The 17,512-nt window shown below is 36.8% G+C and overlaps 1 protein-coding gene across 1 annotated transcript in view; it reads left to right on the forward strand.

The window, feature by feature from the left end:
* Positions 1 to 17,512, forward strand: part of LOC142339410 (methylenetetrahydrofolate reductase (NADPH)-like) — a 177,246-nt gene that overhangs the window by 5,123 nt on the left and 154,611 nt on the right. Inside the window, exons 3-4 of the mRNA XM_075389428.1 lie at positions 1,389 to 1,584; positions 2,007 to 2,245. Coding sequence (XP_075245543.1) covers positions 1,389 to 1,584; positions 2,007 to 2,245 — 435 coding nt within the window. The remainder of the gene's footprint in view (positions 1 to 1,388; positions 1,585 to 2,006; positions 2,246 to 17,512) is intronic.

Below are 17,512 nucleotides of genomic sequence, written 5' to 3' on the forward strand. Positions count from 1 at the left end.
CTTTAAATCGTTCCGAAAGAAACTTGTTTTTTAAATCTAGCTGGTGCCCCAACTGCGAGAGTTTTAAAGTAATTATTGTTTGATTATGCCCAAGTTTGGTGCCAAAATTACAATTACTGATACAGTTGCTGATACAGTTGTGAAAAAAACAATGAAGACCTAAATTAACGGTGACGAGCCTTGAGTAAAGATAAGTTGTGTTTGGTTTTTTTGTTTGTTTGTATGTAAGCTTTGTCTGTGTCTTTCAAATTGAACAACACTTATCTTTCTAGAATGTGTTCGAGTTTTCGTTTTATCTGGCGAAAAAGACTGCATATTTTTTGGTTCAAACAGTAAGTAATTTTCTCCAAGGCATATACGTTGCTTCTGGATGGTCCCAATCGTTTCTCTGACGGAATTTATTGTTTTGCAACCTTGACTGGTATGTTGGAACATACTGTGCTACGCACATTCGCACGAGCCATCTTGTTAGTTTTATTAACCAAAATACGATCCTTTGAAAACGCCTTCTGTCAAATATGTATCGAGGGACTCTTCTACTGGCGTTTTACAATGAAAATGGCATGACAGAAACACCTCTATAAAAAAGAGACGATTTTCTTTGTGCAGGCGGAAGACGAAGGTCTCAAATAGATATGAGACCTTCATGACCAGACAATTTAGGAAAAAGCGTTCTTTTTATGTGTGCTTTGAGAACTATTAGAGTATCTAAGTTTCCCGAACTAAGCTTCTTACTTCACTCTTATATATTCGTTAGAGCACAGTTAAAGCTTTGAACTAAGTTCTTACATCATTTCAAAATGACTCGTGTAACCTTGATTGAAACACGCACTTCGCAAGTTTTGTGTATCTAACACTACCGAGATCTGACATTTTACAAATTGTACGTGAATGTTTCAGGCTCGGTTACGTTAAATTCTGGCTCATATCTCGACTCTCTGTGCTCAATGTCGGGTCTTCTCAGTAACTTCAGAGTCACGTAACCTAAACTGATGTACGGGCTAGAAGTTGAAGTATGATCTGTTGAAATTATTTGCTGCAAAACCGTTTGCGGACACCGTTTGAAAACGCTCCTAAGTAAAGTAGCTGCGTTATGGCAAGCTTTGCCAAGCAATTAATGTCTCAAATAAATATGTATATGTTTCGCGACATATTGTCTATGTCGCAATGTATTGCAGTATATGTCGCAATTAATACGTTGTTTTAAATAATATGTTTTCAATAATAGTGCATAAAACGGCTTTCCTTCTGTCTTTAAAGATATTTTCTGATTTCTATCGTGGTGTTTTCGAAACCAATTTGGCTGCTCTTATTCCATAGCGGAGATAACCGGAGCCAGAATAGAAAATAATGCAAAGCAATTGATAAGGTGAGATTTGTGTGCATAGATAGTGAACAGCAATCGCCTGTGAGTGGGGAGGGTTCTGAGTATGGAGACTCGGCATTCGCAGAGGGTGATCTGGATGGATGTTGTGTGAGTCTCAGAGACAAAATCCATCACAGGCTAGAATCTGGTGATCGCTGGTTCTCACTCGAGTTCTTCCCTCCTCGAACTCCTGCTGGAGCAGCAAACTTAATCAGCAGGTAATTCATTTCACACCACGCATGTTTGGGAACTGTTTCTTACACAGCCGGGCTTTAGTTATTGGCTAACTTATGAAGAAGTTAGGATCGATAATTCGAAGAATCCGATGAAATTCGAAAAGCTCCATCGAGGAACTGCGTAAGTTGAATTTCTAATTTTTGTATACTTTTTGAAAAAGTTGACAAAATATTGAGAGATTCCATGGCAGTGCTTTTCGATTTATCATATTGATGCCAGGAGTATATTATTGCTGTTTGTCGTTTCAAAGATTGTTAATACTTTTAACATGACATTTGAAGTGAAGAAAGAAAAGAGTTTTTTTTTAGTAAAAAAAGATAGAATTGTCTATTGATTCTATTTCTCTGTCTTCTGCGAAATATGCCTCTTGCAGAAATTTGTAAATTGGTCGCTAATTTGACAGGTTCGAGCGCATGAGCAAAGGTCAACCTCTATTTTGTGACATCACGTGGCACCCAGCCGGGAATCCTGGAAGCGACCTGCCAACTAGTTCAATGACCACAGCAGCCACCATGCTCCACTTCTGTGCCATAGAAACAGTTCTGCACATCACCTGTTGCAACATCACCAGAGAAGGAATGCGGACACACTTGAACAAAGCGAAGAGACTGGGCATTAGGAACTTGGTTGCACTGAGAGGAGGTGAGGTTAAACATTAACAAAGATTAACTGAATTTAACTTCACGGGCGCGGTGCACTTTTTATTGCAATAGAGCAGATTAATTAGCATGTAATGTTGGCATTCGGTTTTGACCAGGAGCTGCAAAGCTATAGGCTATTAAGCTCTTGATTTTTCCGAGCCTGTCGTTCATTTACGCGGCATTTCGTCCATTTGTTTTTGAGAGGTTGATTGTTGCTCTTGTGTGTGACATCATGGCGATTTAATCAACTCTCCTTGCAATATTAACAGTAGCAGAACGTGCCGATGAAATAATTGGTTAGCACCCGATCAACACAACAAAGTTCTGAAACAGTGGCCAAATTCTGCTTGAGTAGACTATCTTTTTCGGCAACTCTTTTCTCGCCACTGTTGCTATATGAGAAGTGGCGGAAAGAGAGTCTAAGCAGTTGCAGTGTGGCGTAAGTTATGCAGCTGTTGTAATCGCAACAAGATCGGTTAAAAATGTAAGGACACGGTTGTTACCGCCCTCTTGAATTTGTCAACAATTCGGCTTCTACTCCAAATTTGATAGCTTCTCGATAGCAATAACAACCGTGTAGTGATATGATTTCTTGACACTCTTTGGTTCATTTTTGTGGTAATTAACTGGACAGTTGTCGTCTCATTGTATATTCTATACATCTGATGCTACTCTGCCGCTTCCAGTATCCAGGAAAACCGTGTCAACGTTGGTTTTCTGTAAACAATCGCAATACGAGACAACAATATTTCTAATTTAATGGCCTTATATCTAAAATGCAGTTAGCTGTTGACATTTTCTGCCGTTGTGATTCAGTTTCGATCGCTAATTTATGCTCGTGTTTGAATAAACGCTTATAATCGAGCATCGCTCGGTATCAACCTGTAGCACATCATGAAATGGCCCTTTAGATTTACGCCGTTAAACAAAGTTTACGGATACGCAGAAGAATTCGGTAGATCAAAATCAGTTTTGCTTTTATACTGATGCCTTTATTTATCTATTGTCAAGTTCTCCAACCCAACTAACTGACCATCGTTACAAGTGGTTGTTGCGGGATTCTATATTTCAAGAATTTATCATGGTGCCAAGACTGCGCATCTAAATAAACATTAAGTAATAAGTGAAAGTATCAACGTATACTTCGACAATCCTGTACCAGTTAGTTTCCAAATTGTCAAACCTTCAGTCTTGAGCGCATTTTGTGATGTCTTTTTTCTGCGATTTTTTGTTTTTCGGTTTGATTTTTGTTTTGGGCAACGCCGTTTTGTTTGATACTGCTTTAGGATGGGCTCACTCCTCTCTCTATCGAATGGTGCTTCAAAAAGCACCTGATTAATAAAAACGATGTCGCATTCCGGGTAAATTGGCAAATGCAGCTTACTAATGCCCGCTATTTAAATTCCAAGTTTAATCAAAATTGCGCGCATTTCGTTGTTTTTGATCTTTTTTCAGCGAAGCACCATTAATTGCATCATGTTCTTTTTTTCGTTGCTCTCAAGCAAAGTTTGTCGTAATAGTTTTTACTCCTGTTGGTTTTTGTATGTTTTCTTGTGCAAACGTTTTTTTTTTTCGTCTGGTCAACTTTTCTTCTTGAGAAACCCGATAAACTGGTAAAGCCTGAGGGCATTAAGTTGCTGAGGAGTTCTTGTTGAACATTATGAAAATTATCAGTCTCTAACTAGGCGATTCGTCGAAACTGCTGAGGAAACATGGTATGAGTGGTAATTCTTGTTTAGATTTTAAGCTGTCAGCATCTAACCCCCATGCCTCCCTCACTGTGGTTTGTAGGCGTAAATTGAATGCCCCCTCCCCGAGTGAAGATAGGCTTGTGAAAGCAATTCATCCGGCGTCAAGTGTATAGTTTTCAATGAAACATCAAAACGAAAATCAAAAATTCATTTGAAATTTGCGAGAGAAGCGTCGGGGCCACTATATGTATTAGCCATTCTCTGTCATCTTTATATAGGTTTAGTTGGATTCCGTTCAACGCAAATCAGACCGGTCAATAATGTGAGTTTTTGACAAAACACCAAAAAAGAACGAAAAATGGAAAAAGATCCGAAAAATGTCAATTTTTATGGAAGTATCAAAGTCATAGAGCATTGTTTACAAGTTGACTCGATTGAAAAAGTGATAATGTTTCAAAACTAAGATATTTTAGAAATCAAATATATTCAAGTTTTTTAAATAGCCATTTGATATCAGGTGAATGCTTAAACTATTTTGTAAGCCAATTGGACTTCTGATTAATCAGATTAGGTCAGAACGTTACAGAAAAACAACAAATGCTTGCAAAACTCGGGAATTGTTTTAAATTTAACGAATAAATTGTCGAAGCAAAAAACTATAAGCTTTTCTCTGAAAAATTGGTGGCACTGGACCTCTTCTGGACGTAAATAGGATATCTCATTAATTGAATTTGTTTGAAAATTAACTGGCACGCAATTGATATTAAGAAAGTGCGGGAGAAGATTGTTGAAAAAGACAGTGCCACAATATAATAGGAATCCTCCTCGTTGCAAAAATCTGTTGAACGAACCCGGGTTTTCAATCGGTGCGCGACTTTTAAAACCTTCTGATTGTGCCTTATCTTTCTGTGAGGCATCATATGGCAAAAACGTCGTAACGACATTAAATAAGAACTTCGAGTAAATACCGATTTAAGTTAGAGAAAAGCTATTCCAGAACATTTTCCATGAAAGTGGAAGTATGAATAGCCCTCACGTGAGTAAACACAGATCGTATCAGCGCTTTTTATGTCCGAACGCTCGATAAATTTTGAAATTTGGAGAAAGTGTGTTAAAGAAGCCTTTTGGTACCATTTCTAATGAAAAAAGCTGAATTTAAAAAAATCAACGAAAAAAATTGAGTCAAACAGTTCAGTCAGCAGCCGTCTTCTGTCTTTAAAGGTAGAACCGATGTTACGCACTGATTTTAGGATTGTTCCTCGTGGTGTTATTGAGGTCAATATTAGAGGTAAATAATTTGAATAATTGACATTGTACAAGGACTTATTTAGATGTTTCACAGTGCGGTTTTTAGCAGATATATTTTGAATAAAATTAGCTAGTAATAGCCTTTTATTGAGCGGTTCAGATGCGTGATATATCCACTAATTGCCTTGTATTTTAAAGTTTCGCTGAGTTGTAATTTAGCTCTAAGAAAGCCTGTTTACATTTAGCATTTTACAGAGATTTTTCCAGTTCAATCTTTAATTATATTGACGAAATTAAATAACAATTTTCAATGATAAGTTTCAGTAAAGTTTCAAGAGATTGTTCTCAACTGATCGTCACGCGGGTTCTCCGGTGTTCGGGCGATCGTTGTTCCGCAGGGTTGTACCTTGAGTTGTATTGGCCCATGACAAATATTTACTGATCTACAAGTTGGACAATTTTCCGCTTTTGTACGTCACTTGATGTTTGTTAAGTACATATACAATTTCTGTATTAGCACCTACTTTATCAGAATAATTACCTCACCAAGCACATAGTTTTCATGAACTTTTTTTTTACAAAATATGCGAATTCATCGTCAGGGAACTCAAAAAGGTAAATATTGAGGCTTTTCGGCACTTGATGTTTATCAGTAAACTGTCAATCTGCGGTTGTTTTTAATAAAAATAAAACAAATTAGGAGCTACAGGCCTAGATGGAAATACTGGCTATATATGGCCGTGAGAACTATCTGAATATGAACTAAATTATAGCCCTTATTATGGATATTCATAGGAAAAACATCACGTTACTATAAGGCACGAAATAGGGGCGTGACAACCGATGATATTATTGCTAACACTTTAATGATTTTTTAGTATTAATAATAAAATTTTGGGCAAAAATTAAGGAAAGAGTGGAAAACGACGGAAATTAGACAATTGATCACAATACGTTAGAGCTCGTTAAATATTCGAAAGAACCAAAAAATTAGAGATAGTTTTGATTTAATTTTCTACAGTGGATGGGCTTTCGAAGGATGCCACTCACAGCTGTCTACGAGGAATATAGGATTGCCCAAACTTTGAGTGATAAGAAACCCAATTCAGCATATTGTTCCTCTCTGCCCCCGTGAGGTCGGAACAATTATTGGAATCAATAAGCTGCTGTTTTATGACAAACTGCTACATGTGTTGTAAATACTACAATGTATCGACAACAATCATGTGGATTTGAATTTCAAAGACTTCTTATTGAATTGGGATGCGTTCTCCTTGAAGGTCTCTTCACATATTTTCCTGAGTTTTGAAGTCAACTTGGAGTGGTGATTTTGGTTACGAACAAACGTGAAGTTGAACGAAAAAGCAAGTGGTTTTGAGGTGTGATATTTCTATACTCAAAATTTAAAGTAGCGAAGAAACGGTGTCTGAACAAAATCTGATTTTTTGTTAAAATGTGGCTATTTTACTTCTGTATTCACTTGATTTTCGAGTATTTAGGTATGATTTTTTGTATGCTTTTCCAAATCAGATTCTAATCAGTTCCTTGTCTAGTAAAGGTCAATATAGTGACGCTTAGTGAACTTTCTTTTAATTGTGTATCAGGAGTTGACTGAATATGCTTTTCAAGATTTTGCAACCGGATGACCTCACGGTTGTTTCAAATCTGCTTTTCGTACAGCCATTCATGTAATTGCGTGCCAGTTTCTTTTTCCACACCTATTGGAGCGAGTTTTGTAGTGAAGCTCGTTCTGTTGAACAGAGTCTTGCTCGAACGCGCCTTACATCACTCTCAATAATAACTTTCAAAATAAATTTGCTAACCTCAATTCAAGGAGAAAAGGTCAATTGTTTTGTGACATGTATCGCAAACCCAGTGGAAATCGGTAGTGGAGGATTGTCCATCGACTTACCCAAGGCGTCGTTGTGGTTGAATGTGCCGTCTTGGCTCCCTTAAAAAGGTTAAGAAGATTGGCCAAATTCGTGGTGCCAAGTGAAGGATGTCGAAGCTGAGCAAGATACCTGTATTTTAACAACAGAAACCAAATTGGATCAACCATATGACTGGAGACAACACGACAGGATCAACCGAATTAGGAACTTCATCGCCTACTGCATGAGGTTCCATTCAAAGGAAACTGAACCTCTCAATGCAGACGAGATCCATCGAGAACGAATTTTGTGTCGCTTTGTTAAAACCCAAAATTGCGAATTTTCCAAAGTCGATAGCGTGCAGTAAAGTTATCTCAAAGATCTTGAACACCGCCAATTGTCACCATTCATAGAAGACCGAAAAATTTAGACCATAGAAGAAGAGCAAAAAGAGTGAAAGGTCGTCCGAAACATTCTAACCTCGATAATAGTGCTATGCAACCATTTTCGCAAACAGCGAAGTATCCACTCATACAACTTCTGTTCGACAGAGAAAATCGTGAAAGCCTACATGAAGGCACAGAGTATGTGAGAAACATTTTCAGGCGCGTGTCCTGGATCATTGCATTAAGAAATACGTTACAGATAATCAAATCTATGTGTAAAGTGTCTTAGAATCGCCTACTCAATCCAGCCACAGATTGCGAACTAAACACGAGGGTGACTTGATGTGAATGTGTTCACATTCACCCGCACGGGAGTCGATTACTTCGGGCACTTTGAAGTAAATTTTTTACGATGGCCAGAGGCGTAGCACAGTCATTTCACTCAGTCATGTTTAGCTGCTGTGACAAGATTCTTCGTTCGGACATGGCTACCCGTGTACCATCATCAATAAAAACAGAAAGCAACTCGTTGGAGAAAATAACGAGCTGAATGCATATATGCAATTATGAGACAGAGATATGATCGGAAGTGACTGAGCTCAGAAAGCGATCGTTTGGAAGTTCAGCCCCCAGGAGCACCACGCTTTCTCAGAATCTGGGAGACTAGTTCAAAAGTTGCAAAAAGGTCATGATTACAGTCTTCAACTAGCAAAACCTCACTGACAAAGTACCCAGCGGAGCGACGTGTTCTGTAAAGCAGACCGTCAGCGCACGATCCCTGACGGCAGTAAGGGACGACCCTAAAGAATTGTCAGCGTTCTCACCAAATCACTTCTTACTGGCGATAAATGCAAGAAAATGCGAGTGCATTGTTGATGCCAACCAGTGAAGGGTACCATGATCTGAAGAAGTCCTTCAAAACACCTGAAGCATATGCCGATATGATCTGGAAGAGATGTACTCGCAAATATCTTCCACAATGGAACCAGAGATCGAAGTGGTCAATGGAAAGCTTTTTTAACCTGAAAGAATGAGAACTTGTTTGGATGGTAGATGATTCATTGAAACGCTACAAATACTTTTTTTGACGCATCATTGAAGTCTTCAATGGCAATGATGGTGTCGTTCGATTAGCAAGTATCAGAATTTCTCATGAATAGTTAATCACACCAATCGTGAAGTTAGCGCCAATATTCGGTGATGGTATTCTGGAGATCGAAACCAGGGCTGGCGTCGTGGGCGCCACTTCTGAGCAGCAGCTGGAACCATCAGCAAATAACTTTTGAAACTTTAAAGTTTAAAATTTGAGAAAACAAAAATTTAAAATTTGAGAAAACCCAAAAATCATAAACTGAAAGTTGGGATTCAAAATTCCCCCCGATTTCGTGAAGGGAAACCCAAAGCTATCTAAGGACCCAACGAATGCTATTGCATCATACCTGGTTTTGAGTATATTAACACTTCTGTGGTGTAAAAGTGCAATTTTTCTTGTTCCTTTTGTTGCTAAATTTCTTAATGTTTATTAAATGAACTTTAAGTTGTTCATTCTAGTTCAACTTCCATAAGTTAGGGAATTCAATGCTACGTACGTACCTTTATTGCTTATGTATATGAAATTTTATTGCTGATTCACTTGACATTTACTATGTGAATATTTATCTCAGTCAATTATTCGATTAACCAATCAGGAATGGGTGGCAATGATGTTAATGATATTTCACTGATTATTTACTTTAACGGAATTGATTGGATAATGTTAAACTATTGTGTTAAGAACCGTTAGAAACGGTTAGAAAGGGCAGTTCGCTCTGCGATTGACTATAATTTGACTGAAGTTTCTAATTTAGCTTAATTTTTTTTTACAAGAAGTTAGCAGCACAAGAATCATTGGCCGAAGCTTTACAAAGTTCTGTACGAGAGTGAACATTGTTTATCACTCAGGATATTCTTAACTTCATTCAAATTCGAAGTTGCAGTTCTTTTGAACGACCGATCGACTGATAGTTTTGACAAGATTGTTAGTCAATTAGAATTAGTGACGAACCAGGCCGGTGTAAAACTCGAGAACCAGGCTGTGAGGATTGGGTTCCACTGAAATTCTCGAGCAGACCCAACAGTCGGATTTGTTTTTCAAATTTTTAACGCTGCTTTGTGCTGTGCAGATAGGACTCGCGCTGTTTTATGAGTTCCTAGTAGTATTTAGATAGCTATTTCTACGTGACGTTTGGATCTTGACTTGATCATTTTGATGAATGCAAACCTGTCTTTTTGGAAAAATGCCTTCTGGACAAAATGTTTCCTCTAGCAGCTGCAGGAAACTTATTGTTTTCGTTACGGTTTCTAACCATTCTTCAAGGTTCTTTCAGACGGCCTGGCCTCTTAGCTCATTCTTAGCATCTCTAGTGAAAGCGCCTCTTCATCCAAAAATGAGACTATCGATTTTAACTACTCTATCCTCTTATCAATACCATTGTTGATTTAGCTGTGCTAAGTATAAAATTCAGTTTCTAATTTTGATCTTACTGTATATACCTTTTTTAAATTTTCCTCTAATTACAACAGGAAAAATTCACTGGTTATGTAAAAGCAGAGACACAAATTTCTAATGGGCTGCACCGAACCCGTGAATTACCCTCTGCCTAGCAAACCACCGAAGAGTGAGGAGGTCTTGGATTAAAGACGTACGCGGCGGAAAGAGAAGGAAGGCGGTGAGCGGCCTCGGAAGTGACGCGCAGCTAAACGAGACTGACGTCCGAGTTTCGAGCGAGTAGTGCAGGACTGAACGGGAAACGCTACAGGCAATTAAAACTCACGCCGAACGGCGCGCGACGCAACGAGAATCGACAGAATGGACAAAAACAACAGGGTGCAAACGACTCACGGCGGAAAGGGAGATCAGACGGGCGATAGAAATGCTCGACTGAACGGGAAACAAGGCGGGCGGTGTCAGAATACCGGGCGTACGACACGTGGGGAGCTGGAAACGAAATGGGCGGAGCAGGAACGCCGGGAGACCAAGACACGAGAAAACTGGAAACGAAAGGGCAAAAAACCTGGCGATCAACGTGCTGCAAAACGGGAATCAAAGCGGACGACAGAAACACCGCGCGACCGAGGATTGGCAAAACAGGAATGATGCTGGAACGCATGACAAGATTGGAAAGATAATTATTTGGAAACCTAGCAAACCAAACGGCTACATAAACATACAAACCAACGAGCCGTTACTCGAGTTATTTAAGTCACATTCAGAAAGAAGTGAACAAAATTATGCAGCAAAAACTTACTCAAGACAACGGAACGTGACAGCAAACAGATGATTATTTATTTTTGGCAATGCACTAAGAGACTCAAAAGGTCGCAAAAGCGAATGAGCTTCCCAGTCGTAACTAGTAAGTTAGTTAACTTACTAGTTACGGCGGGGAAGCTCCTTCGCTTTCGCGACCTTTTCAGTCTCTTAGTGCATTGCCATAAATTAATAATCATCTGTTTGCTGTCACGTTCCGTTGTCTTAAGTAAGTTTTTGCTGCATAATTTCGCTCTCTCCTTTCTGAATGTGACTAAGTTAACTCGAGTAACGGCTCGTTGGTTTTTATGTTTATGTAGCTGTTTGGTTTGCTAGGTTTCCAAATAACTATCTTTGCAATCTTGTCATGCGTTCCTAGAAGTCACAACCTAGAAGACCTAGACCTAAGCGACCAATCAGCATACTAGCACTATCACACATAATACCGAGAAATATTATATTACAACAAATGGTAAACCAGTGGAGTAAAGTCAAGAAAAAGACAGTCGAAACTCGCTAGTAAACCAAATCACGACCTAGAAAGCAAGACCAAAGCGAGCAACCAGCTTACAAGTATCGTCCACATAGTGCGATGAACGCAACAAATTGCATCAGACACGAGAAGATATTGTTTATGCAAATTTCAAGTACAATACAAAGGGGGTAATGCTAACGAAAACTTATCGGAGAGTTAGCTGAGGAAGTAACAGAGACGAAACGAATGAGTTGGGAGAGCAAACGATTGGCAGAGCGCTAATGCAGAAAAGCAAACACATACCAACCCGTAACTCGTTAGTCAACGAAGTCGCACGGCCAGGGATTGGATGACTTCAACAACACTGCACGACTAAGAGACATCTAATTGACTAAACATTTAAGCTTAATCTTTCCCTTCGAGCGCTTGAAGGTTACGGGGCTTCAATGGACGGAGTTTTTGGGTGAGAACGCCCGCCTAAGGACCGGAGGCTGTTCCTATGCGTTGGAACTATAAATTATCGGCTCGAGCGTAGGCTTATATACTCTTTACGTAATCAAGGGTCTTTTTTGTTTAAGTCTAGACATTGTCTTTTGGTATATGGATAGTGGATAGACTACTTCAATATAGCTGATTGAAAACTTGAGTTCATTCTCTGGGGCCTTACACTATAGCTACTACTTCCTACTGACAATTTTCGAGCACCCCATTCAGGTGTTAAAGGCTTATTGGTATGCCGCGATGACGAGACAACGAACTTTTCACTAGATCATACGAGATAACTAGTCGATTGCAATTGACCAGTTTTCCTTTCCTTAACAGCGTTAGAATTCTTGTTTAAACCTTTAATGCGTACACTTTATGTGTGCAACGATTTTGCGCTACTTGAGGCGGAGCTTTCATGGCATGATGCTGTGAACTTGCAGTTAGGATGAAAACAATAAACTTTTTTCACGACATTCTTGACGGAGCTTTGCTTAAGTCCGAAGCTTGACAAGTTTTTGTCTAATTATTGCAATAAGTGCTGCATAATTTTATAATGGTAAGACGAATTTGTAAAAATTAGAGTTGTTTTCTGATAATTTTGCAAAATTCGAAAAACTTGGCCATTTTGATCGTTTGTTTGGACACGTTTTTAAATCATATGGTATTATGTTCAAGGGAATCTGTATGCTTTTCTGGTTCGAAATTTTTTTATGTCAAATCCCTCCATTTTTATACCTTGTTTGGCGTTCCAAGGCGATTAGGACGTTCACATAACAAAAATTTTAAGATTTTCTGCGTTGAGTGTGTTTGTTTTTACCAATAATTTGTAAATTTGGTGGTTTTTTAAATACAAAAAAGCTGTTGATAATCGGTAACCGGGCTAGGCACTATTGGGTAACAGTTTGTCGTTGATCTATTTTAAAGTCTGGATAATAAATTGTTCTGAATCAAAAAAGGGAATTTGTGGGGATAAATAAGATTAACCCGCTAAAAATCAATTTGAAGGCATCAAAAATATAGATAGAACACTTCATCGAGGTTTTAATTGACCCTTTTTGTTGTAAACAGAAATGACGCAAAACAACGTTTAAGTGGATAAACCAGCTGAATTCGTAAAAGCGGTACAAATCATCCAAGAATGAGCTCAGAAATTGTTAAAAAAACTGATTTTTTCGAATTTCGTTTTTTGAATACTTAATTTTGAGGAAATTTTCTTTTTTTGAATTCAAACAGATTTGTGTAATCAAATATTTTTTTCGATTTTGTAATTTAAGACAATTCTTCTCGCAGTTATGTTATTATTATTGAATATCCTCCTCAAACCCACTCCTCGCAGTGAAAACGTTTTTCCTGTTTTCCTTTCAGTTTTATAAACGGCCTCATTTTTTTCAACCTGCAAGAAATCCTGTAGCTTCTTTGATGGCTACAAAGGGCGACAAATTATGTTTCTCTTTTCTCTACGATGCTTCAAGAAGCAAAAGTTTGTCTGAAGAAAAAAAATAGGAGGATTGGTCCTCAATTACAACTCAAAGCATTGAATTAACTAAGGAACTGACAATCAACGTGTTTCCCACAACATCGAACTATGACCGTCAACACAACACTTGGTCCTCTATAAGAAAAATGAAACAAGAAATTTTAAATTAAAAAATTAAAATTTTCTTGCTCCAAGCGCTAGTTTTAAAAACCATTTTTTAAAAAAATTATAAAAAATGCACTTTTATTTACAATACGCATTCTCGGAATAACAGACCAGCAAAATGAGCGACAACTGTGATACTCAGCTACCTATATTTTGAATGTTTGCAAATTATTATCTTGAAAATAAGGAATAACGCCTAAATACATGTTAAAATCTTTAATCGTGGCATAGTTTACGACCTTAATAATCAAAAATCAAACATTTGAGTTATTTAAAAGAGGGCCAAGAGTAACGCCAAATGAAGTCAGGATAGTAAATTTCACCATGACCATTTCAAAAACAGATGCTACCTAAGTCAATGTAAACGATAACTAAAAGCTCAAGACGATCAATTCACGACAGTTGCGCTGCACAAGAACGCCAATGAGAACATTTGTTAAGACCAATCGAGAAGACCCATGAAAAGCAACAAAACCCCGCAAGACTCAAAAGTCCTCTAATTTTTTTTGAAAGGAAAGTTCAAAGTCATTAAAACTGCCGCTATGAACTCCAATAAAATTGGATCATTTTTCGCCTCATGAGCAACCATTGTAGGTTGTCATTAATGGTACTTAACAATAAGACAAAAAAACAAAGAAGGGATCCAAGTTTCAATAATTTAGAATAGTTTCAAAACATTTAGAAAAGAAAATATTGGTTATGAACTAACTTAATTGTTTACGCTTCTTTAGCAACCCGCGATTCATCTGAAGATTAATCAGACTGAATGATTTGACATCAAAAATACGATAAATACATGCAAAACACGAAATTTCGCTAATAATTTTTGAAAAAAAAATAGGCTTGATTAGTCATGGAAACTTACTAAGAACTCAAACCTTTAGTTATTGCCCCATTCGCATTTGCGTGAGAGTTGTCAATATTGAGATTACCGGATAACACAGAACCAACCCCAATTCTGGGCTTTACTCTGATATTTTTTTGAAAACTAGTTGTGAAAAAGTTGCTGACACCTTTGGATATCAATTGAAACTTTTACAAAGCTTGTATTACGCCTTAGAGGTCCAGTGAGACTAGTCAATCATCATACTCTAAACAACTTCAGCAGAAAGAACTAAAGAAAGCTGGAAACACAAAAAAATTACTAATTTTCTAAATAGAAAAACTCATAAATTATTAACTAACTATTCAATTCTATCAACTCAATTAATCAGTTCAAAAATACATCTAATGCATTGTTTCAACACATATATAACTTTTTGAAGGCACTTGTTCAAAACATGGGCAAAATTTGAAGTCTAATTTCTGCGGGTAAAAAAATATTTCGCTTTCAAAAACCAATTTTTTTTTCAAATACCAACTTCTCAATCCACTTTAAAGGTTACTTGATAAAATCTACTCGCTTGTTCGCTCCCTTCACTAATCCAGCATGATTAAAATCACCACTCTGATTTGACTTCACATTGACATGAAAAAGTCGGAAAAAGTGATCAAGTTCTATGCCATAATATCATGAATAGTCTCGAACAACACTTACTATGAACTCAAACCTTTAGTTATTGTCTCATTAGCACACCATGATAGCTGTCATTAATGAGACTAATTGATAACGCAGAACGGAAAGTTCAAAGTCATTGAAAGCACTGCTATGAATTCCAATAAAATTAGATTATTTTTTGCCTCAGTAGCCACCATTGCCGATTTTCATTAATGGGACTAAACAATAAGACAAAACAAAGAAGGGGGCAAAATTGCGATAATTTTCAAAAAGTTTTAGTACTTCATAGATAGTATTGGTTATGAACTAAAACAATAACTAAATTGTTTACACTTCTTAAGCAACCCACGATTGATCTGAAGAGAATCAAACTGAGTGATTTTGCATCAAAAGTACAACAAATACATGCAAAACTAAAAAATTCGCTAATAATTTTTTTGAAAAAATAATGTCTTGACTAGTCATGAACACTTACTTTGAACTCGAACCTTTAGTTATTGCCCCATTAGCAAACCATGAGAGTTGTAATTATTGAGATTAACGGATAACACAGAATCAACCTCAAGTCTGGGCTTGACTCTGATATTGTTTTTGAAAACTAGTTGTGAAATTGTAGCTAAAACCTTCGGTTATCAATTCAAACTTTTAGATTGTTTGTATTGCGCCTTATTAGAGATCCAATGAGACTAGCCGATCATTATTCTCAGAAGCACTACAGCAGAAAGAACTAACGAAAGCGGGTGACACAAAAATCACTTATTTTGTAATTAGAAACAGTATCTAAGTCATATAAAATATTAATTTTTTTTCTATCAACTCAATTAACCAATTCAAAAATACAACTAATGCTTTGTTTGAACACATAAATGACTTTTTGAAACCACTTGTTTAAGACATTGGCAAGATTTGAAGACAAAGTGCCGCAGGTAAAAAATATTCAAAAATCAAAATTTTAAATACCAATTTCTGAATCCAGTTTAAAGTGAACTTGATAAAATGACGTCGCCTTTTCGCTCCCTTTACTAATCCAGCATGATTAGAATCACCTCTCTGATTTGACTTCTCATTGACATGAAAAAGTCGAAAAAAATTATGATCAGGTTTTATGCCATAAAACCATGAATGGTCATGAAGAACAATTACTATGACTCACTAACTACTACTATTACTATTACTCAAATCACTAACTACTACTATTACTATTACTCAAACCTTTAGTATTATATATCCCCCACTTTAAGAATAATATCCTATAGGAACAATAATATCCCTGGTGGCAGATTTTTTGCAGTTTTCTTTCCAAATTTCTTTTGAGTTGCTCTGAAACAATAGTAATAATAATAAATTAATTCCTTGTGTTACAGTTAAGTACAAGATGAGCAAAATCTGAAAATATAATTTGTATCACCATCGAGTACACTATTAGGTTAAATGTTCCGTTTTCAGGCTGTTTGCAAACTCTGCAACAATTCTTACCCAGCACTCGGAAGAGTCAATTCTTCCGACCGCAGTCCACTCCGAGGAGTTACGGAGGTTTAAAGAAATTTGAACGTCAGCCTAACTTCCGTTGTATTGTTCACATTTTTCGTAATGTTCGCTTAAATTGTGACCAATTTTTGCTAAAATATTATTTAAAAAATGTTAATGATAGTCTCATTGGTTTTAAGTTTAAAGATAGAAGAGCGTTGATGAATAAATTGAACAAACTGTTTTAGCAAAATTTTCAGCTAAATTTTTGAAAATTTAGCATTTTTTTCATTAAAAAATGGCATCAAATATGGCTATTTTTTTGTACAGTTTAACTGGTGGTGCAGACATCAATTTGGCGGATACAATATTCTTTTATTCAGATATGGTCTAATTTTAACTCGGATTTCCTAGAAAGTTTTCTGGAAATAACATTTTTGATGTTTTTCGCAAATATATGCCGATATTTTAAAAAAATGTATTGTTTATTTTTGATAAATTAAAATTTTCGATATATTAAGACTTTTTAGAACCCATGAGTGGTTTTAGCTGGCGCGCAGCAATGTCGAGGCCAGTCTTGGTCTCATCGTTGCTTTTTGCGATGAAAAAGGATTCTGATTGTATTTTGGGTGTCATTTTTAAAATATGGTTTGCCTTTTTTTAGCTCCATTATAGGAGTCTTTTTTACATATAAAGGTTCAATTAATAAGAGGTCTCTTTATGATCGAATTAGGTCCGATGGAACAATATTGTATTTTTTGAGTTAAGCTCATGGTTTTTATGGCTCCGACAAATCGTTCTCAGAATTTTTTACTTATTTCTTGAGTTTTGCCTGCTTTTGATGTGCTTTCTGTAGTCTTATGACTGAGTTCAATTAGTGAAATGGCTTATATGGTATTCCTGGAGCTATAAAAAGTGCTTCCAGTTAACATATAATGATTTTTTATGGTAATGTAACTCATTTGTTTTTTAACTTCGTTTTTTGTATGACTTTTTGGTCAAATTAGCTATTTCGGTAACATCAAGGACGTTTTGACGATGGAGCAGCAGCTTTTGCAGGACAACTTGTGGTCTTGTTTTGGAATTTTGTGGTTCGAAAATTAATCGAAATGTAATGGGGCCCTGTTTATATTTTTTTGAAATCCTCTTGCCTTTTTTTTGTTTTTTTTTGTTAGTTACAGACCAGAAGGATTTCAAATCAAATCTCCATTATCGACC

This window comes from Convolutriloba macropyga, chromosome 5 (assembly GCF_964194025.1).
Source record: "Convolutriloba macropyga chromosome 5, txConMacr16.3, whole genome shotgun sequence".
In the NCBI taxonomy this organism is placed as follows: domain Eukaryota; kingdom Metazoa; phylum Xenacoelomorpha; order Acoela; family Convolutidae; genus Convolutriloba; species Convolutriloba macropyga.